General features: G+C 40.8%; 1 protein-coding gene across 1 annotated transcript; it reads left to right on the forward strand.

Annotated features, from left to right (window-relative positions):
* Nucleotides 1–2,427: 2,427 nt before the first annotated feature.
* On the forward strand, nt 2,428–15,327 carry ZNF483 (zinc finger protein 483). The gene is made up of 6 exons (XM_040481953.1): nt 2,428–2,538; nt 4,373–4,914; nt 7,043–7,131; nt 8,063–8,189; nt 8,570–8,665; nt 12,433–15,327. The coding sequence occupies exons 2-6, from the start codon at nt 4,527–4,529 to the stop codon at nt 13,980–13,982; spliced, it is 2,250 nt and encodes a 749-aa protein (XP_040337887.1). The 5' UTR covers nt 2,428–2,538; nt 4,373–4,526; the 3' UTR covers nt 13,983–15,327.
* Nucleotides 15,328–22,740: the final 7,413 nt, after the last annotated feature.

Genomic DNA, 22,740 nt, shown 5'->3' on the forward strand with positions numbered 1-22,740 from the left:
GAACTCCCGGACCGCGAGATCGTGACCTGGCTGAAGTCGGACGCTTAACCGACTGCGCCACCCAGGCGCCCCAAGACGATAAGCATTAAGTAACCCACTGTGATCCATTTTTTGTCCTGACCGTTATTATCCAATTGCATTCAGCTCTCATTCCATATTCATTTGTATCCTCTGACTTTTATTAAAAGTGAATACATGTGAAGGAATTGCCGAAAGGAAGGCAACTATTTTGTCAGCTTGTTGCAACACTCAAGGCTGAAGGGACAGAAACAGGTATTTCCTTTCAACATCAACATCACATTGTAATAATATATTTCTAGATGGGCTAGATATCATTGCAAGCATCTTTACAAAATATTATCTACCATTTAGTGCATCATTTTGATCATTTCTTTGTTCCTACCTATCCACACTTGCAATAAATCACCAAGTCCTACTACTACTATGTCCTGGGTCTTTTTTTTAGTTCACCACCAATTAGACCACCTTCATCGAGCCACCTGGATTATTGCACAGCGTCCTGACAAAACTAGGCTTTTTGCCTCCAGCTTTACCTCTTTCCAATCTCTTCTCCATCCTGAAGCTAAAACAGCTAAAAAACAAGCAAACAAAAAAGCCCACTTATTTGGTTAAGTGTTCCCTTGTGTGCTTATCCTGACTAGAGATCCCACCAGATTGCTTATAAGTGAAACTCATTGATATGTGGTTTTTCTCTTTCTTTACTGATGCACAACCCATCACTCTTTACCGCGATGGTTGCTTTTAATCAAAAGTTAGTTTGGTCACCAGTTCCAAGGAATCATTTTTTCCTGGTAATTTATTCATATGCAGCATGTCACTTAATTACAGAACATTTCAACTTGTGTAGTGTTTCTCAAAGTATAGTCCAAGGATCACCTACAATAGTTGTGGAGCGGAAGGTCCCAAAATTTGTACTCAAATGAAGAATATCATGTGTTTCTAAGGTACACATTGTTTGAGAACCACTAATTAAAGTTCCTCTGACTTGCCCAGTTAAACCTGCAAGCCAATTTTATATCATGTCCCTCTGTTTTCTCCAGCTTCTCCTTGATGTCCCATTTTCAGCCTGACAAGGAGAGGTGGGTAGAGGAGAAGAGTATGTACTCAGACCTGGGACTGGGATAGCTTCGTTTTGACTGTGGGCAGTTTCTTCAGCTTGCCTTGCTGCCTGTGAGATGAACCCAGTGGTTCAATTAGTTGAGCCTGCTCTGTCCTTTTAAAGTCTCAGGGCCCCTCTCACCTTGCTCTCTCAGTCTAGAACGTTTTTCTCTCCTAACTCACTCCACCCTTCCAAAAGCCATCTAGTCATTAGAACCTTCCAAACAATCCTTCCTGAGTTCCTCAGCCCTTTTTGCAAGGTCCCCAGTAATCTGTGCAAGCGCCCATTTCTAAATTCAACAAATCTACTGACCACCTACTAAGCACCAGGTACTGTTTTATAAGGCCTGGAGATTGTTTCTCATGGAACAAGATAAAAGATAAAAATCCTTACTCTTGTGGAATTGGTATTCTAGTGAAGAAGGCAGACAAAAAACAAAACAAGACAGTAAGTAGTAAACAAATTAGAAAATTATATGTTAGGAAGGGAAACAGGAGTGGAGATGGATGGGTTCCAATTTAAGCATTGTGGTGGTGGGAGAGCTTCACCAAGAAGACATGATACGAAAGGGTAGGAGAGTGAGCCATATAGCTGCCTACAGCAAGAGCATGCAGCCAGAAATGCCAGGCAGGTTGGAAAGAGAGAGCAAGGAGGTCATTGTGACTGGAGCAGGGAAGTCCAGGAAGAGGTCAGGGAGGTTATGGGTGATCGATCAGATTCTATCCAGCTTTGTAGGCCACTGTTAAAATTTGGGTTTTTACTCTGAGTGAAATGGGAAACCTTTTCAGGGTTTTAAGCAGAGGAGGGACATAATCTGTTTCACGTTTTTAAACCATCTCTCCCGCTGCCGTGTAAAGAATAGACAAGGGAAGAAAAGTGCATTCAATCGGCTATTGCAATAATCCAAGGGGAGGCATGATGGTGGTTTGCACCATGGTGGCAGGTGTGAAAATCATAAAATTAATATTTGTTAAATTCGAGTATGGCTCGAATTTTTAATTATGGCTTACATAGAATGCATCACTAATATGCATTCTGCAGTGGGTTTTTCCAGCCTGGATTTAAGGGAAGGGTAGGGAGAGGAAGGAGGAGGGATGGTTTGAGGTTACCTAGGAGACCGAGCATCATAAATCTGAAAACCTGAGATGGTTCTAGGCCTTCAGGCCTCTGGCGCAGCAATAATTCTGTGGCCGAGCCCACCAGCCGTTTCCCAATGACCATGCGCAACAGGCCAGGTGGGAGCCTATGGAAAACACAGGACTTTCGCAAAGCAGGACAAACGCATTCCGGGAATCGTAGTTCTGCGCCCTTGCGCAGGCGCAGTGGCTCTTCGCGGGCTTGCGCGCGCAGCTCCTGCAGGACCAGCTTCTAGAAGCTCATTGCGGTGGCGTTGGTCCTGACTGCGGGTGCTAATGCAGGTAGTGGTTGTCCCGGGCCCCTGATTTGGCGGCCGCGGCCAGGTCGCCGGCTGCAAGGATGCACCCGGGCTGGGTGCATCCTTGGTGGTGTGGGTGGGTGGGTGGGGAGCCGAGCGATCTCCCAGTGCACTCCCGATGCTGCAGCTTCTGGGGGAGGTGGGCACTGTCCTGAATGACGGAGCTTTCCTCCATCCCCTCCCTGCTTCCATTCTCCCTTAACTTGGGTACGCGGACTTTTTCGGCGGGAAAATTCCTTTATGTGTGTGCGTGGGGGAAGGGAGCATTGCGGTGACTGCAGTATGTTAGCAGCATCCCTAGGTCTACTCGCTAGGTAGGTACCACTAGCACTCCTCCTCCAGTCGTGATAACCACGTCTTCATCCGCCCCCCACCCCCTTTGAGAACTTCTGCCTGCCTGCGTCATATTTTCGCGGAGCTTCTACTGTAGGCTCCCTGGAGACCTAGACGAGTGTCTTAGTCACCACAGAGCCCCAGGTGCTCAGAGCGGCGTCAGGTACGTGGTAGGTGCCTAATATTTGGCGAAGGAATAAATGACGTCATGCATTCGTGTGTGCCGGGCTCTGTGCTCAGAGGTGGGGGAATTATTGGTATACTTGCAATAGGAGGAGAGGGCTTTCACTTGCCGCAATGTAGTACATCTCAGACTGTATTTTCATCTCCTGGGTGCTCTCTGAGGGTGAGGACCCCACCAGATCTCTCCACGCTTGTCATAGTTTCCTGATCTCCAGTTATTTGCAGAATGAAAGCATGCGTGTAACACACGATAGGCTCCGTGCAAAAGAGCACTTGGGCATCAGAGAAACCTTTGTGCAAGAGGTGACAGTTGAAAGGAGTCGTTTTGAAGGATGAGTAGAAGTTTGGTAGGAGAGAAAGAAGACAGCATTCCTAGGAGAGGGAACAGCACTAGTGCAAAGGATGAAAGGGGATATAGTTTTTGTTTTTTGTTTTTTTTATGGCTGCAGCATCCATCAGGGGCAGCTAGAGCTCAAGAGGTGAGGTTCTCAGGGCAGGGTCTCTAGATCATCAATACATGGCCTCTGCATTTGAATTTCACCCTGAGACAGCTGGGGAGTGATAGGTCCCTATTTTGCAAATTAGAAGGGATCCTTAGGCTGCAGCATGAGACTGGATTGAAGGTACCCATACATTTGTAGTTTAAGTAGGATCGGGGCACCTGGGTGGCTCAGTCGGTTAAGGGTCTGACTTCTGCTCCAGTCATGATCTTGCTGTTGGTGAGTTCCAGCCCCACATCAGGCTCTGTGCTGACAGCTGAAGCCTGGAGCCTGCTTCAGATTCTGTGTCTCCCTCTCTCTCTCTCTGCTCTTCCCGCATTCATGTTCTGTCTCAACAATAAATAAACATTAAAAAAAAAAAAAAAAGGTAGAATGGGGAGGTTTTTGAGAAATAAAACTGCCAGAACTTGGTTGTTGATTACGTGAGAAGTTTGAGAGGCAAATACAAAATCGGGCTTCTGAGTTGAACACCTGTTGGGAATATGTGGCCATTCACTGCAACAGGACAGGAGGAATAGAATAAATTTGTGACTAGATTCTCTTCTAGCAGTGTGCCTTTTTTGATGTGTTTTGCTTATGAAGAGTCTTTAGTCTGAAGAAACCATTTTCTTGGTGGGTATCTTTAATTACCCTTAAATTAACTCCCCAGCCTTTCCCCCACAAAGAAAATTGCTCTTTAATGTAGCAGTTGGGCAGGGCTGTTGCTGGCCTCTGTGTATGTTTATGTCTGTGAACCATACCAAGAACAATGTTTTTAGAAGTAATTGTTTTACCTGTTTAATATCTTTTATTTCTTGACAGTTTCTGCAAGACCATAAGCTGAATGCCTGGAATCCTTGATATTTTGCTGTCCCTAGTGCCTGTCGGTGGACTGTACTGTTAATTCACCTAGAGTCTGAAGGGGACTGTATTCCTGCTGGTGATACATTTTGCAAGCTGTAGTACCTTGGACGAGATGACAGCCATCTCCCCAGACCCTCAAACTCTGGCCTCAAGTGAACCAAACAAGGTCCTAAGAATGGATACTCCTGGGGATCAAGAAGCTATCCGGAGAGGAGATGCGACTGACCCAGAGACTTTTAGACAGAGGTTCAGGTGGTTTTGTTACTCAGAAGTGGCTGGACCCAGAAAAGCCCTGAATCAGCTCTGGGAGCTCTGCATTCAGTGGCTGAGACCAGACATCCACACGAAAGAACAGATTTTAGAGCTTTTGGTGTTTGAGCAATTCCTGACCATTTTGCCTGGGGAGATCAGGATATGGGTAAAGTCACAACGTCCTGAGAGTAGTGAGGAAGTAGTGACCCTCATAGAGGATTTGACCCAAACACTTGAAGAAAAGGAAGGTGAGAATCATAGATGGTGGGAGGAAGAGGGAGTAATTTCCTCAAGGTGTGAAAGTAAACTCCTCCAAAGAAAGCAGTTGATTGCTAAAATAGGAGTCCAGGTTTGGGGTTGGGACTCGGTTTGGATCAGCCTCACCTTTTACTGTAGAATCTTGGGCAAGCTATGTAACCTCTCTGAACTTTCATTTTTTTTTTAATCTGTAAAAAAGGGGTTCCTGTCTGTTCTAAGTCTTTTGTGAGGGTTAAACAGGTCAAGGCATAATACTAATTTCTTTCCTCTTCCCCTTGAGTAAGAGGGACTCTTAGAACATGGGAGAGAAGGAAATTATCTGAATGTGTTTGGAGTCACAAGCATATCATCCTACCCAGGCCTCAACTTCTGCCTCCAGCGGGTGCAGGAGCACGTTTCCAGAACGGGGCTGCCCGATAGCTGCAATGATGGAAATGTGTTCTGCACGGTTTTGCTCTTCAAATTGAACATATGAAATGTGGCGAAGGCAAATAAGGAATTGAATCTTAAATTTAAATAGCCTTACGTGGTGAGCAGCTACCCTATTGGATAATGCAGTTCACAGCCTTAAGGGAGGAACAGCTGACTTATACTTTTATGCCTACATTATTATAAATGTATAAACTATGAATTATAACTTATCATTGTAAGATATGGATAAAAAGACTTCTAGGGTGAATAGCCCTTTGAGGGCATGTGGTTCAGCTTTTATTTGTTCCAAATATGTGTAACATATGAGTTACCATAAGACTCTCAATACATATGTACAAGTTTGTATTCTACCCAGAGTTCCACAGAAGTGGCATTTACCACCACAGACTTGAATTGTGCTTGCACAGCTAAAGGCATATTCAACATTTGGGTTTCCTGACTTTCCTCTCACTTATCTGTCATTGCAGTGTGGTGCTTCTCCAAAATTAGGTCCTCTATATGGAAGCCCCTGCAGTAAAAAAGTTCATGAATTGATTGCTTTAGCCTTCTGTAAGAACAGTTTCCTTAAAATGGTCCCTTCTTTCTCTTTGATTATATAATTCTCATTCTTAATTTCTGTTGATTGTCTAATCAATAAGCTGCCTAAAATTCTTTTCATAAGAAAGTGAAGCATGATTTAAAAAATACTTTTCTCTTATTAGAAGAACTGCTGACAGGGGCGCCTGGGTGGTGCAGTCGGTTGAGCGTCCGACTTCAGCCAGGTCACAATCTCGCGGTCCGTGAGTTCGAGCCCCGCGTCAGGCTCTGGGCTGATGGCTCAGAGCCTGGAGCCTGTTTCCGATTCTGTGTCTCCCTCTCTCTCTGCCCCTCCCCCGTTCATGCTCTGTCTCTCTCTGTCCCAAAAATAAATAAAAACGTTGGAAAAAAAAAAAAAGAAGAGCTGTTGACATTGCCAGGTATGCAATATATTTAGTTGATAGTTTGGCTTCCTGATTTCAGTCTTTAGGAATCTGCTGGTGACCCCAGAAGAAGGGTCTGTTCCTGAGACCATCTTGGTTCTCTCATTCAATAAATGACTCTACAAGGCATTGTGCTAGGACTGTGAAGAAAACAAATTAACACATAAAACAAAATGCTTTTTTACCTTAAAACATCCTATGAATATTTTAAAAGAATAATTAGTATGCCATTTAAATTCATAAAACTGTAGGTGTATGGATTGAATGAAATCAGTTATTGTGAGCTTAGGAATCGAAAGGCTTTTTTATGGGGTAGGGGAAAGAGCTTGGATTTTATTTATTTTTTTTTCAACGTTTTTTTATTTATTTTTTGGACAGAGAGAGACAGAGCATGAACGGGGGAGGGGCAGAGAGAGAGGGAGACACAGAATCGGAAACAGGGAAACAGGCTCCAGGCTCCGAGCCATCAGCCCAGAGCCTGACGCGGGGCTCGAACTCACGGACCGCGAGATCGTGACCTGGCTGAAGCCGGACGCTTAACCGACTGCGCCACCCAGGCACCCCAAGAGCTTGGATTTTAAAAGAGTGTATCTGTGGCTTTTATCTCTGTTTTAAAGAGTAGGGAAAAACTGTTTCTTCTGACGTTTTTATCCAGAGAGACCTGTAAGAAATTCTAGTCTGAGGAACACATTTGAAAGACCAGAGTGTTCTTCTCTCCCCTTCTTAGATCCAGCCTCTCAAGAGTCTGTTATTTCTGAAGAGGAGAACCCTGAAGAAAATAAAATGGTTTCTGTCCTTCCAAGTGCTGAGTCCCGGGTAAGCTTCCCTTCACTGGTTTTCATTCTTTAGTGAATACTTACTGAGGTCCTACAGAGTGGTATAAAAATATTAAAGAAGACAGTCTCCCTTTTCTTTATATTCTTCGAGCTCATTCTTCAGATGCTATTTTATTTCAGTTACCAGAATTTGTCACAAGTCTGACTCTAATGAAAATAACAGCTCTGTGGAGCTCCTGGGTGGCTCATTCGGTTAAGCATCGGACCTCAGCTCAGGTCATGATCTCATGGTTCATGAGTCTGAACCCCGCCTTGGGCTCTGTGCTGACAGCTCAGAGCCTAGAGCCTGCTTCAGATTCTGTGTGTGTATCTCTCTCTGCCCATCCCTGCTCGCACTCTGTCTCTCTCAAAAATAAATAAACATTTAAAAAAATTATAAAAAAAAACAACAAAATATTTTTACTAAAATTCTTAAATTATTCTTGGTAAAATTAGTCAAGTGGAAATAGGGTTATATTTTCTTAACACAGTAAAACTCTAGCTGAACAGTGTTGGAAAACAAAAAGCAACTCTCCTGTAAAAAGATATGGCTGTCTAATCATGCTGCTGTTAATGAGTATTTCTTGAATATTCTAGCCAATGCAGTAAGGTAAAAAGGAAATGAGGTAAGTATTGGTGTGAAAGAGACAAACGTGTGTTATCTGCAGATGACAGGGTCTATTTGTAAACCTCTGAGTATCAAGTGAATAAGTACTAAAACTCGTAATAGTTGAGAAAAGTGGCTGGTTACAAGTCGATAAGCTTTCTATAGACCAATAATTATCGGTTAGAAAAAAATTCTTATTCACAATAGTAAATAATACCGCTAAAATAGACTCATAATAGCTCCCAAAAGTATACCCAGTTCTTAATCCCCAGGACCTGTGAATGTTAAGCCGATGCAAAAAGACTGTGTTTTGTGTGTTCATTAGGAGTCCATAACATTCAAGGATGTGGCTGTGAACTTTTCCAGAGGAGAGTGGAGAAAACTGGAGCCTTATCAAAAGGAGCTCTTTAAGGAAGTGCTACTGGAGAACTTTAGGAACCTAGAATTTTTGGGTAAAGATATCTCTTCATGATCTAACATACAAGCTGTGTATCTTTTTGTTCACTATTATTGAAAGGTAAATGCTATTAACTGTTTTGGCTAGGCATGCAGGGTTGACCATGACTGATCCTAAAAGTGTGTTCTGAAAATGTACTTTTCTGCAATGTTTTCTCCAAAAAAAAGAGTTCTGCTTTATTGAACTGGAAATGTTGAGTATCACTGTGCTGTCATCAAGGGGCATACCTTCCTTGGTTTCCTCCTCATATTCCAGTGTTGATGTCTGTATGTGAAAGCTTCTTTTCCCTAGAGAACCAGAGGCTGTGTGTGAATGTTGGAACATTTTTGTTCTATGCAGAAAACAGTCATTTGGTATTCTTTTCTCTATGAGCAGGCTTTGCAGTTTCCAAATTAGATTTGATTTCCCAGCTTAAGTGGGTTGAACTGCCATGGCTGCTGGAAAAAGAAGTCTCAAAAGGCTCCAGACCAGGTGAGTTGGTGAAAAGCAGATAAAGAAATTAAAACGGTTGTTTAGCCAAGTCATTTGTGAAGAGCTTTTGAAATGTTGGGTGGGCTAGATGCTAAAATGGAAAGGTGATTAGAATATACCCCTTGCCTTCCTGGAATATTCATTTTAGTGAGGAGACTGTTGGTGTAGGTCCTCTGAGAAGTGGATGCCAAGACACGATTAGCTATGCCAGAGACTTACTGGGGAGAATTTCAGTGAAGGAAAATGGGGATTATTGGAAGAGGCTAGAGGACCTTTCAAGAGCATAGTGTGACTGTAACGTCTGTGAGTGAGAGAGGGAAGGGAGAAAGGTTGGGTAGGAAGTATCTTAGACTGCAGTGCTGCTTAAGAAAGTTTTGGCAAGGGGGCGCCTGGGTGGCTCACTTGGTTGAGCGTCCACCTCTTGATTTTGGCGCAGGTCCTGATTTCACTGTTTGTGATTTCGAGTCCCGCATTGGACTCTGTGCTGACAGCACGGAGCCTGCTTGGGACTCTCTCTCCCTCTCTCTCCCTGCTCTTGCCCCACTTGTGCTCTCCCTCAAAATAAATAAATTAATAAACAAACAAATAAACTTTAAAAAGCTCTGGCAAGGCCAAAAACTGGAATCACCTGCCCGTCAGATTCCTGAGTCTCACAAGAAATGGACTTGCCCAAGTGTCCCTGCTGTACTTGCCATGGACTGGGAGCAGCTTATGGGAAAGTGGCCTTGGCATGAATGTGGTGGTGGATATTCAGGGCAGCTGCAGGGACTGGTAAGTAAGTGTCCCAGAGTTGGAGATGTGCAAAGTGCATCTGTGTGGATGCTATAATATGGGTATCAGAACAAAAGGTATACTAACAAAAGGTTAGTAACGGGATGTGTACTATAATAATGCATGTGTAAAGAATAGTGGGAAATACAGGAGCGACAGCTTTTTTCACGTTTAAGTTGAATCTTGAAGGAAAAGTAGGAATTCATCCAGTGGACAATATGTAGAGTATAATCTCATCTTTGTTAAAAGCAAAAAAATGTTACATGTACAGGTATTAAATATATAGCTATGGATAGCTTTTTTTAATGTCTGGAGAGCTTTCATGTTCACCCTGGTTATCTTTGAGGGATTACATTTTTTTTCTTTATCCTTCCTTTATATTTAACAATAAATGTATTAAATTTACATTTAAAAATAATTTGTTACAATACTTTTTTATGTTAAATAATTTCACTTAGCTCTGTTCCACCTTTTATTTTATATAATTTAAGTTTATTTATTTTGAGAGAGACAGAGAAAGGTGGGGAGGGGCAGAGAGAGAGAGAATTCCAAGGAGGCTCTGCAGGGTCAGCACAGAGCCTGACAGGCTTGGACTCACAAAACCATGAGATAGTGACCTGAGCCAAAATCAAGAATTGGATGCTTAACTGACTGAGCTACCCAGGTGCCCCTTACCTCTATTCCATCTTCTTAAATTTTATTTTATTTTTAATATTTTTATTTAATTTTGAGAGAGACAGAGCGTGAGCATGGGAGGGACAGAGAGAGAGGGAGACACAGAATCCAAAGGAGGCTCCAGGCTCCAAGCTGTTAGCACAGAGCCTGACACGGGGCTCAAACCCACGAACTATGAGATCATGACCTGAGCCGAAGTCCTACGCTTAACCAACTAAATCACCCAGGCGCCCCATCTCTATTCCATCTTAACCAAAGTCAACCTGTTGGCTCTTTTCAGTATAGATACACAAATAAAGAATATTATGTTTAATATAAATGATATAAATATGTACCTCTCCACCCCAGAACCATCATGTAGATGTACACCTTGTTTAAAAAGTTATTTACAACAGACTGGAGATGACGGACAAAGCAGAGTCAGTAGTTATAATTCATAAAATACTTAAGTAAATCAGCAAGGAACTGATTTTTCTAATGCTGAGTCTGTTCGAAAAATGGGTGAAGAACTTGAGCAGATAGCTGACAAAATTAAAAATAACTGACAAAACTAAAATTTAAATACCTGCAAATTTGAAAAAATTTTCCCAGTCACTGGTCAACAATGAAATATACATTTAAAGCAGCAGATCTACTTATTATCCATCAAATTTGTAAAGATTTAAAGAAAGATCATTTGACCAGAGAGGAGGACTCAAATACTTGTGTTCATCATCTTTCATATGGTGGTAAAACTTTTCTACCCTTGGTTCCATAACTCCACTTTTATGACTGTTTTCTGAATATATATTAATCATTTGATAAACATTCAGTATGGGAATGTCTCAACTGTAATGCATCTAAATGATGAATTACTACTGATTCAAATTATTCTTACGAAGCATTATCCATGAGATGGGAAGGAATTATGAATGAAAAAAGTAATGCCATGTTATATGTGGTTTTACTTCTAAATGTATACAAAAGATTTATTCTAAAATATAGAGAAAAGTGTCTTTAAAAAATACACAGAATTTTTAACAATGGTTAGCTTCTGGGTAATAGAATTTTTGTATTTTATAGTTAGTGCTTTGAAAAATAGTTTCATGAGGGGTATGTGGGTGGCTCCATTGGTTAAGTGTCTGACTTGGTTTTGGCTTAGGTCGTGATCTCATGGTTTTTGAATTTGAGCCCTGTGCCCGGCTTGGGAATCCTCTCTCTCTCTCTCTCTCTCTCTCTCTCTCTCTCTCTCTGCCCCTCCCCCACTCGTGCTCACCCTCTCTCTCAAAATAAATAAACATTAAAATAATAATAGTTTTACGAAAGTGACAGTGTGATCTTATGATTAAGAGCCAAGTTGAATGATGATGGCTAGTAAATGAATTCAAAGTTCTGAGAAGGGTGTAAATAGAATATGGTATTAGAGAAGGCTGTGGAGATTGTGGGACTTGAACCCTAGGCCCTGTCAAATTTATGTGTTTGTAATAGTGAATAGTTGAATAGTGAATGCTTGGGATTGCATTTCAGGTAGTACAAAGACTGAGAGAATAGGATTGAGAACACCACCATAGTGTGTAGGGACAGCGAATGGATGCCTGAGTAGAGTGTATCCATAAGATTGATAGGGCCAGACTGGGGTAACGTGTGAAAGTCTAGCGTAGTTGATGTTACATGTCTGTGATGTGATTAACATTTTCTATAAACTTAGTGCTATTTGGCTGCTTTGAGAAGCAGTGTAGTATAGGGATCAAAAGTATAGGCTTTGATAAACATTAAAAAATAAATAAAATGGTTAAAAATAAATTATGGGCTTTGGTGCCAGACTAGATTAAAATCTGCCACTTACATGTGACTTTGGGTAAGCTCCTTACAGTCCATGTGCCTAGGTTGTCACATCCACAAAATAGGGATAATGACAGGACCTACTTTATAGGGTTGCTTTGTAGATTAAGTGAAATACAAGCGCCGGATGTGGAACCTGGCATTTACTAAGTATTCAATAAATGTTCGCACTGTCGTCATTATTTGGAAAAAGGGTAGATTGTAGAGAGAGTGAGTTTGAACATATTACAGAAATTTGAAATGAGGGTGAGAACATGCATCTTTATTTTAACTATAAAGCATAAATTCTTCATTTTCCTCAATATTTTTCCTAATCCCTATATTTACCTAGTTTTCCTATATTACTTTTCTCTTCTCTGTTTTGTAAGATTCTGAGAACTGTCCAAGCCACGTACCTACTGTTCATAGTCCTTACTATTTATCTGTATTCCTGTTTCAGTCCCAAATATGATAGCTCCCTTTACTGCAACAGGACATACCCTATTTATTATTTCTTTTAGAGTGTGAACCTAGAGGTGAATTGAAGGAATCCTTTCGAAATCAAGATGCTCTCCTGGATGAATCAACTTTAAATAAAATAATAGAAAGATGCCTAATGGGTGGGGATCATGGCTTAATGGGAGAATCCCGGAAGCGTAGCAGTAAGGAATATTCACAAGGCGCAGTCACACAAAAGAAAACTCATGGGAGAGGCAGTAAGGGTGAGGAATTTGACCCAGATAAGAGCCCCTTTGGAAGTAATTTCAAACAAACCTCGGACATAATTAAACATCTGAGAGTCTACTTAAGGAAGAAATCTCGGAAGTATAATGAATGCAAGAAACCCTTCAGTTTTCATTCAGACCTTATGAACCGCAAAGAACACACTGGAGAAAAGCCACGGAAATGTAACGAAGGCAGGAAAGCCCTAGGTCACTCTTCATCTCTTACTGAACATCAGAAACATCAGAAAATGGGGAGGAATTTGGGGAGGAAGGCCCAGAAATGCAGTAACTGTGGGATAGCCTTTACACGAAGCTTGTCCCTTACTAAGAGAAGAAACTGCACTATATGTGAAAAATGTTGGAAAAATCTACATCAAGATGCATCCTCAGATAAAGATGAGGGAGCTGAGATGGGAGAGAAGACCCACAAATGTAGCAAATGTGGAAAAGCCTTCGGCTATAGTGCCTCCCTGACCAAACATAGGAGAATTCACACAGGGGAAAAACCCTATATGTGCAATGAATGCGGAAAAGCTTTCAGTGACAGTTCATCCCTCACGCCACATCACAGAACTCATAGTGGAGAGAAACCCTACAAATGTGATGATTGTGGAAAAGCTTTCACCCTGAGTGCCCACCTCATTAAACATCAGAGAGTTCATACTGGAGAAAAACCCTACAAATGTAAAGAATGTGGGAGACCCTTCAGTGACAGTTCATCTCTTATTCAACATCAGCGAATTCACACTGGAGAAAAACCCTACACGTGTAACAATTGTGGAAAGTCCTTCAGTCACAGCTCATCCCTTTCCAAACATCAGAGGATTCATACTGGAGAGAAACCCTATAAATGTGGTGAATGTGGAAAAGCCTTTAGACAGAATTCTTGCCTTACTCGACATCAGAGAATCCACACTGGAGAAAAACCCTATTTGTGTAATGACTGTGGGATGACTTTCAGCCATTTTACATCTGTCATTTATCACCAGAGACTTCATTCGGGAGAAAAACCCTACAAGTGTACCCAGTGTGAGAAAGCCTTCCCTACCCATTCGCTCCTCAGTCGTCATCAGAGAATTCATACTGGTGTAAAACCTTATAAATGTAAAGAGTGTGGAAAATCGTTCAGTCAGAGTTCATCTCTCAATGAACATCATCGAATTCATACTGGAGAGAAGCCCTATGAATGTAACTACTGTGGAGCAACCTTCAGCCGCAGCTCAATCCTGGTAGAACACCTAAAAATTCATACCGGAAGGAGAGAATATGAATGTAACGAATGTGAAAAGACATTTAAGAGTAACTCAGGCCTCATCAGACATCGGGGATTTCACTCTGGAGAGTAGTTCTTGAAATACTGTAAGGGGGTGTGGGTGGGGGGTGGGGGCGGTGGAATCTCACCAAATTGTCCCTTATTAAAAACCTGGGGTGTAAACTACCACAGCCTTGATCTGCAGCCACAACTTTGATGGGTTGGCAGCTAGGAAAAACACTTTCTCCCATGCACGCTTCTTTGGCAAATCCTAATTTGGGTTGGCAAAGTCACATTGAAAGTGAAGAATGCAGGCGAGATGGGCAATGATTCTAAAAGGCCAAACGCAGATTTAAAAAGCAAGAAGCGGTGCACAAGACCCACTTAACCATTTCTCTTCAAGAGGTTTCTCTTAGCTTCTAGCAAGAACTGGTCGAATTCTGTTCCAGTTTGCCAACCACCTCGCTATATCACCTTGGGGCATGTCATTTGCCCTTTCTAAATTTGAGTTTCTTTACTGGTACAATGAAGTGGCTGAGGCTCATGATTTCTGAGTTTACCTCTGATCCTCTCTGAAGCTGTGGGAATAAGCTAAACACTTGGCTCGTTGGAATTTTCAAGTTTCTGTGGTAGGAAATTACTCAAGAGCCTGAGCTTCTAGCATAGTGAGAACGAAGTATACTCTTGGAATACTTGATGCCAAATCCCTAGACTGTCAGCAGGAACAGGTCAGTGAAGCTCACGCAGGTGTGTTTTCAGGGAGCATTTTAATTGGACAAAGTATCCCAACCTGTTTTTTCCTCTGGACTTTGAGTAAAGGGCTTAGGAATCTAGAGGGCATGCGTGGGAGCCATCTTAGCCATGAGAGTACCAGTCCTCGGAAAATAGGTTGGGGGCTGGGGAGGGGGGTGGTAGGGGAAGAAATGGGTGCTGAAAGCAGAGCTATTCTGGATGGATTGTCTTTTGCAAAATAGAATTATATTTTTTTAAAAGTTTGCTTATAGTAAGTATAGCTCCTTGTAATTGGAGTGCAAACATTGTGTATGGCAAAGGTCACGAGCTAAGAATGGGCCATTTGATATGGTTTCGTTGGTCTGCACGATAAGGGGTGTGTGTATGTGTGTTGGTGGAGTTGTCACCATTTAAAAATTAGATTTCATATTTAAAAAAATAAAGGCTTGCCTTGAAAAATTGCAAGGGGTGACCACACTGGCCCATATTTCAGTGGAGTAGTCAGCTGGTTTGGTGTGGTGCCTGCTGCCTTTACATGGGGAATCCACTCTTCTGCTTGCCAAGTTCTCTCGTTTATAGGACCTGACTTGCCCACTATAGGAACTTGATACTATGATCCTCTACCATCTGGAGAATGCAGATCCTAAAATCTAAAGAGACTCTATTGATACGGATATTCAGGAAAAGAATGTAGAAATCAAAAAAAACTTTTCAGTTACATTTTCTTGTTGAAACTGGACCTGAAAGGAATAGAGTGTGCAGATACTAGTGGATTGTTACTTAGAAATCTCATTGGTGGAGTGTGAATAACAATTTCTAACTGAAAAAGGAACTAGAGCCCTGAGTCCATTTGGGTTACGTCTCAGGTGATAGGGTTCTGGAGGTGCCCTACTGATTCAACAGTGGTACTAAAAAGTTCCTCAAGTTGAAGTTTGAGGCAGCTGTTATATGAAAGAGAATGAAACCAGAAAACTTTTGGCTTGTGGAAGAAGAACTTTCATGCTTACTGGAGACTCAGCAATATTTGCTGTGATTTAATAGGTGTGGGTTTGCAGTGCTACCTCTGGATTATACTGTTGGTTTCTTCCTTGTACCCCAACTCTCCCCACCCCAAAGCTTGTAGTTCAGATACTGCTGAGTGGTAAATTGATCTGCATAGTTAATTGCTCAGTGGACCAACCAGAGACATTCTAGCCTTGAAAGGAATATGGTTTATGAGAATCATTCAATCTGGTCTCAGTGTTTTTTGTGAACATATATAAACCCTGGTTTGGTTTTTTTTTCTGAAAAGATAGAGTATGTGAAGGGAAGTATTTAAAATTCTTGAGAAGAGGCTTGTTCCAGGATGTTTACCAACATTCTCCAACATTCATAAGAGGATGTTTTATACCATTGTTGGGAATCTGGAACATAGTTTTTTTTAACAAGTTTTTTGGGGTGTAAGTTACATATAAAAGTCATTTCAAGGGTATAATTGAGTTTTGGCAGATTCACTGAGTTGTGCAATCATCACCGTAATCCATTTTTAGAACATTTTATAACCTCAGATCTCTCGTGCCTGTTTACAGTTAATCCCTATGCCTACTCTTAATCCCAGGCAACCACTAATCAGTTTACGCTGTCCGTAGAGTTGCCTTTTCTGGACATTTTATACAAATGGGGTCATATGTGGTCTTTTGTTTTTCATTAACATGTTTCTAATTTCATATTATAGTGTATCAGTCCGTTATTTTTATTGTTAAATAATACCCTATTTTATGGGTATACCCTATTTTGTCCATTCACCAGTTGAAGGACATTTGGGTTGTTTACAATTTTTGGCTGTTAAAAAGAATGCTGCTTTGAACATTGATGTATAAGTCTTTGTGTAGACATGTCTTCATTTTTCTTAGGTAGATGCCTGAGTGGCTGACTCATCTGGTAAATTTTTGTTTAACTTTTTAAGAAATTGCCAAATTGTCTTCTCAAGCGAGTACATCATGTTGCTTTCTGAGCAGCACTGTATGGTCCCATACAATCTGGGAAATACAGATCCTAAAATCTAAAGAGATTCCATTGACAGAGAAATTCAGGAAAAGAATGTAAAAATCATACAGAGTGACTCTTCAGTTAAGTTTTCATTGTAAAATTACACCTCAAAGGAATAGAGTGTGTAGATATTAGTGGATTATTTCTTAAGAATTTCATTGACAGAGTCTGAATAATAATTTCTAACTGATGAGGCAGCTGAAGCCTTGAGTCTGTCAGGTGTCTCTACATCCTCACTAACCCTGGTTATATTATCTGTTTTTATGAGAGCCCTCCTAGGTATTTGAAATGGTATCTCTTTGTGGTTTTAATTTGCATTTCCCTGGTGGCTAATGATGGTGAGAGTCTTGTCATGTGCTCTTTAACTATTTATAAATCTTTGGGAAAATATTTATTCAAGTGTTTTTTTTTTCCATTTAAAAAATTGCCTTATTGAGTTGTCATGGTTTTTAGTCTACGTAAAAGTCTTCTCTCCAGTATGAACTCTCTAAATACCAGGTACCAGCCACAGAGAGTGACCTCAAACCCTGCTGCATGGTATTTATCAAAAGCTTGCTTTCAGTAACTACTTCTGTGTAATTGCCTAAAGGATATTTGATCTGGGCCATCATCCAAGTACTTAAATTCATTTTTATGCCCTATCAGCTCATCAAGATATTTTAAACTTTTTTTGATTCCTTATAGATTTGTTTTTATTAACCAGTATTTGACTTTATGCTTTTTATATACATTGACGGGTATTAAAATCAGCCCTTTAACACATTCTAATTTAAAATGCAGATCTTGCTTTTAAAAATGTTTCTTCTTACGGAGTTTCTGTTGAAGAAACTTCTTTCAGCTCACAGGACAAGATAAAAGCTTCTCCTGTCAGTGAGTCTACTTTTATTTACTTACTTTTGAGTTAGTTTTTAGTGTGGTAAAATACACAGAACATAAAGTTGAGCCTTTTAGCCCTTGTTGGGAGTACAATTCGGTGGCATGAAGTGCATTCGCATTGTTGTGTAATCTTCATGACTGTCTATCTCCAGAACTTTTCTGTCATCCTAAATGGACACTTATTACAGTTACTCCTCATTCTGTCCTGCCCACAGCCCCTGGTGACCACTATTTTACTTGCTGTCTCTCTGAATTTGAATATTTGTCTTTTTGTGTCTGATTTCTTACACTTAGCATAATGTTTTTAAGGTTCATGATACAGCATGTGTCAAAATTTCATTACTTCTCAAGGCTGAATGATGTTCCATTGTATGGATGTACCATATTTTGTTCATTCATCCATCCACGGACATTTGGGTTGTTTCCACCATTTTGGCTACCGTTAGTGGTATAAAATAGAGTCCCTAGTTCTAAGCAGATGTTCTTAATGGCATCTAGAATGGTGATCCATTCCAGAAGGTTTTCCATTTACTTTGCCGAGGTCCATCAGAGGAATCACTATCTGTGGCAGCTATAGCCTTACAAAACGTGTTTGTTAAATAAATAATAAGACCTGGAAGTTGAAATTAGTCCTTGATCCAGGGGCTGCAGAGTAGATACTGTTAGCAGTGATAAAAACAAGTCTTCTACATCTTCGTGAGAGCTCTTGGGTGACCAGGTAAATTGTCTTTGAGCAGTAATACTTTGAAGGAATTTTTTTTTTTTTTTCTGAGCAGATCTCAATAGTGGACTTAGAAAATTGAGTAAAAACCATGTGGTAGGGGTGCCTGGGTGGCTCAGTTGGTTAAGCATCCGACTCTTGATTTCAGCTCAGGTCATGATCTCAAGGTTATGGGATTGAGCCTCACATGGGGCTCTGTGCAGACAGTAGGGAGCCTGTTTGGAATTCTCTCTCCCTCTCCATGGCCGTGCCCCTGCTCGCACGCGCATGCTGTCTCGCTCACAAAAAAAAACAAAACCATCTTGTAAACAGTTGTGTTGCAATCCAGGTTTTGTTGTTTCATGTATAGAGCACAGGCAGAGAAGATTTAGTGTGATTCTTAAGGGCCCTAGGATTTTTGGAATGGTAAATGAGCATTGGTTTCAACTTGCAGTCACCAGCTGCATTAGTCACCAAATGAGAGTTAGCCTTTCCCTTGAGCCAGGCACTGACTTCTCTCTAGTTATGAAAATCCTAGGTGGCGTTTTCTTATAAGACTGTTTGGTCTGTATTGAAAATCGTTTGTTTAATGTAGCCGCCTTCATTAAATTGTCTTGCTAGATCTCCTGGATAACTTCCTGCAGGTTCCACATCAGCATGTGCTGCTTCGCTTGCTGTTAAGGAGACAGCTTCTTTCCTTAAACCTCATGAACCAGTCCCTGCTAGCTTCAAACTTTTCTTTCTGCAGCTTCCTCGCCTCTCTCAGCTTTCAGAGAATTGAGGGGAGTTAGAGTCTTGCTCTGGATTAGGCTTTGGCTTAAAGGAATGTTATTGGTTTGATCTTCATATCAGCAGTAAGGCTGCCTTGCTTTCTTATTCATGTACTTATGGGAGCACTGCTTTTAATTTCCTTCAAAAAACGTTTCCTTTGCGTTCATAACTTGGCTAACTGGGGCAAGAGGCCTAGCTTTTGGCCTATCAGCTTTCAACGTGCCTGCCTTATTAAGCTTAATCATTTCTAGCTTTTGATGGAAAGTGAGAAATGTGTGACTCTTTCACTTGAGCACTTCAAGGCCACTGGAGGGTTATTAATTGGCCTAATTTGAGTATCATGTCTCAGGGAATAATGAGGCCAGAAGACAGGGAGATGGGGACAGAGGGTCGATGGAGCAGTCAGAAACATGCACAGCGTTTATCGTTGGTGTTCGTTGTCTTACGTGGGTGTGGTTCTTGGCACCCCAAGACAATTACATGAGTAACATTGAAGATCACTGATCATAGTTTACCATAACAGCTATAATAATAATGGGAAGGTTTAAAATTTTGTGAGAATTCCCAAAATGAGACACCTAAAACGAGCAAATGCTGTTTGAAAAATGGTGCTGGTAGACGTGCTCAACACAGGTTGCCACAGATCTTCAGTCTGTGAAAACAAAAAACACCACAATCTGTGAAGCACAATTAAATGAGATATGCCTAGGTTCGTTTTCACAAATGCTACGTTTATTAAGGCTTCATATATACAGTGCACTTTAAGAGATGAGATGAATGAATATTCCCCAGAATATTCCTGCAGAAATCCAGTCTTATGTGTAAGACTGATGTGTGTTGGAGGGCAGGTAGGTTGCAGGTCACAGTATGGTTGCATTTAACAGCGAAAATGAACTGTGTTCATTGCTAAAAATGAAATGTAAACATAGCACGTGGGAACACCCAGGAAAGGTGGCTCTGATGCTTGGGGATAGGAGTCCGTTGTGTTCCTTGCTGCCACGGTGCAGGCCCTGCATTGTAAAGACCTTTCTTTCCAGCCCTGGTGAGGAGTTTGTGTTTTGTTACCAGGGCAGTGGGGAACCAGTAGAGGTTCTTCATGTGTGCATGTGTTTGCTGATAGAGAACTTCTGTTTTTGCTGTTTTTTTTGTTTTGTGTTTTCCTCAGAATTGTTTTTCCGTTGTGGAACAGCTTGATGCAAAGAGAGAAACAAAAATTTTAAGATTCTGGAAATACACTGTCAAATTGTTGTCTATACAGGATAGCACGTTCATAGGGTCTCTCCTTTCTGTGGAAATATGGATGTCTCTATGATCTGATGTAAGGGATCTTTTCCCCAAACCAGGGCACTTGTGAAATGTCTCTCCTGAGTTAATCTGATGCTTAGTAAGTTGCAAATTACTAGCAAAATATTTCCTACCCTGAGAACATTGGTGAGATCTCTCTGCTGGGCTCTCTCTCTCTCATAGGTTCTAAGGTTGAGAGGTCCTTCCAGGTTAGAGTCTTCAGGTCTCTACCCCTACAGAGTGGTTCTGATAATCTACAAGCTTTGCTAAATATCTGCAGCTTTTCTGGGGTTTTTTGCCATTGGTATTCAAGATGTTTGTCAAGATGTCCCATATAAAATGAGACCAAGGAGAGCATTCCTCTAAAGTAGTAATTAATGGATGCATAATCCCTAGTTTTTTCTCTTTGAAGAATCTTCATTTTTCTCACTGGATTTGCCAACCTCATCAGAACCTTCCTTTAGCTCTCAAAGCATCTTTAAGACCATTGTTTTAAAGGTCTTGTCTGGCAAGTGTGACCTCTGGGCTTTCCAAGGTACATTTTCTGTTGATTTATTTTATTCCTTTGAATGGGTCATACTTTTTTGTCTCTTTGTATGCCTTGTGATTTTTTTGGTTGTTGTTGAAAACTCAACATTTGAATCTTACAGTACGGTAGCTCTGGAAATCAGGCTTTCCCTCTTTTCAGAGTTGTCTTTTTTATTGTTTTAGCATGTCTCTGTGCTGGGGATCAGTCTGTGAATGCTTAAACTTTTCTCAGCTCTCTTCTGACTCTGTATTTCCCTGGGAGGAGTCCATGGTATTCTAAATTCTCCCATATATCAGATTTTTTCTCAATGTCTAAAAAAAACCCAGGTCCTGTCCCTTAATCCTCTGGAAGCTACTTGAGCCAGTGGGGGTTGGAAGAATGGTAGTTGGCTTCTGTGCTCTTCCTTCATGATCAGAAGCGGCCACCCACAGTCCGAACCCAGAACTCCGACATTTAGAGACAGAGGTTTTTATTACTTCCTCTGGCACCAGCAAGCCCAACTACAGATGTGGGTTTCGTCTCCACAGCTGCCTCCCCCTGGGCTGGCCAGTAGAGAATGAGTGGCTCCTACTGTCCTGAAGGCTAGAATCCACCACTAATCATTGCAGTGTACCAGTCAGGAGTTCCCCTGGGAGCTGTAAGTTTTAAAATAGACTTCCTCTATTCCAGAATTATCACTAGCTACCTTTTTCCAGTACAGTTGTTGTCTACGTGCACAGATGGGTTCCTGGCTCTTCCTTCTCCGCCATCTTCCCTGTCATCACTTCCTTCATGTCTTTGATCTTTATCTTGCTTTCTGGAAATTTTCTTTAGCTTTATCTTGCAACTCTACTACTAAATGTTTTGAATGTTTTATTTGTGTTGTCGCATTTATAATTCTAAGTGCATTTTCTGATTCTCTTTTCCTTTTTTGTTTCATGGGTGAATTTCTTTTCTCTGAGGATGCTAATATAGTGTCTTTATTCCATGTTCTTCTGCTCCCTGCATTATCTGCCTTTGCTCTGAGTTGCTTTTAATCTGTTTTCTCTCTTTCACATTGGAGGCTTTCCTCAAATGTCTGGAGAGCTTTGACTATTCGCATTTAAGAAGAGGGCTCTACTGTTTCCGATTCTGTGTCTCCCTCTCTCTCTGCCCCTCGCCCGTTCATGCTCTGTCTCTCTCTGTCCCAAAAATAAATAAAAAACGTTGAAAAAAAATTAAAAAAAAAAAAAGAAGAGGGCTCTAAAGAGCTGAATGGAAGGTATTTCATTTAGTGCATGCAGCACTGTCCGATAGCATAATGTGAGCCACACATGTAATTTCAAATTTTCTAGTAGCTGCTTTTAAAAAGCAAAGCAGATGAGGTGAACAATATATTTTAGAGACATATTATTTCAACATACAACCAGTGTAAAAATTGACGAGACATATTTTTTGCATTGTCTCCAAAACCCAGTGTATATTGTATAAAAGTTGCAGCACATCTTAATTCATACACTAAGTTTTTCCTTTGAAGTACTTGATCTATATTTAGATTTATAAAACTTAGCATTGAAAAGTAGATTCACCTAGTTCTTCCAACCATATCTTGATGTTAATGTAAATGTACTTAAAGTTTTCCAATAACTGGATCAAATATCAAAAACATTACTTTGATATTTGCATCCACATTGACAAAACTGCTCATTGTTTTATTGGAAGAATTGATTTGATTTTGAAGCAAAAGCAATCATTTTGAAAATTTTTTCAGTAAATTCACTAACTCTTGTGTCCACTCAGTATTGTGAACATCAAATTTGGCAAAATAATTGCATGAAATGGAAATAAAACTAAGTTTTATCCAATCAACAAACCATTCTTCACATTTGCTTTTTTCTTTTTTGGCATCCAACTTACACAGAATACTATTGATTACATTTAAAATTTACATATTGACCGATGTTAGAAAAATGT

Source organism: Herpailurus yagouaroundi, unplaced genomic scaffold (assembly GCF_014898765.1).
Source record: "Herpailurus yagouaroundi ecotype Mexico unplaced genomic scaffold, PumYag 160, whole genome shotgun sequence".
NCBI lineage: Eukaryota > Metazoa > Chordata > Mammalia > Carnivora > Felidae > Herpailurus > Herpailurus yagouaroundi.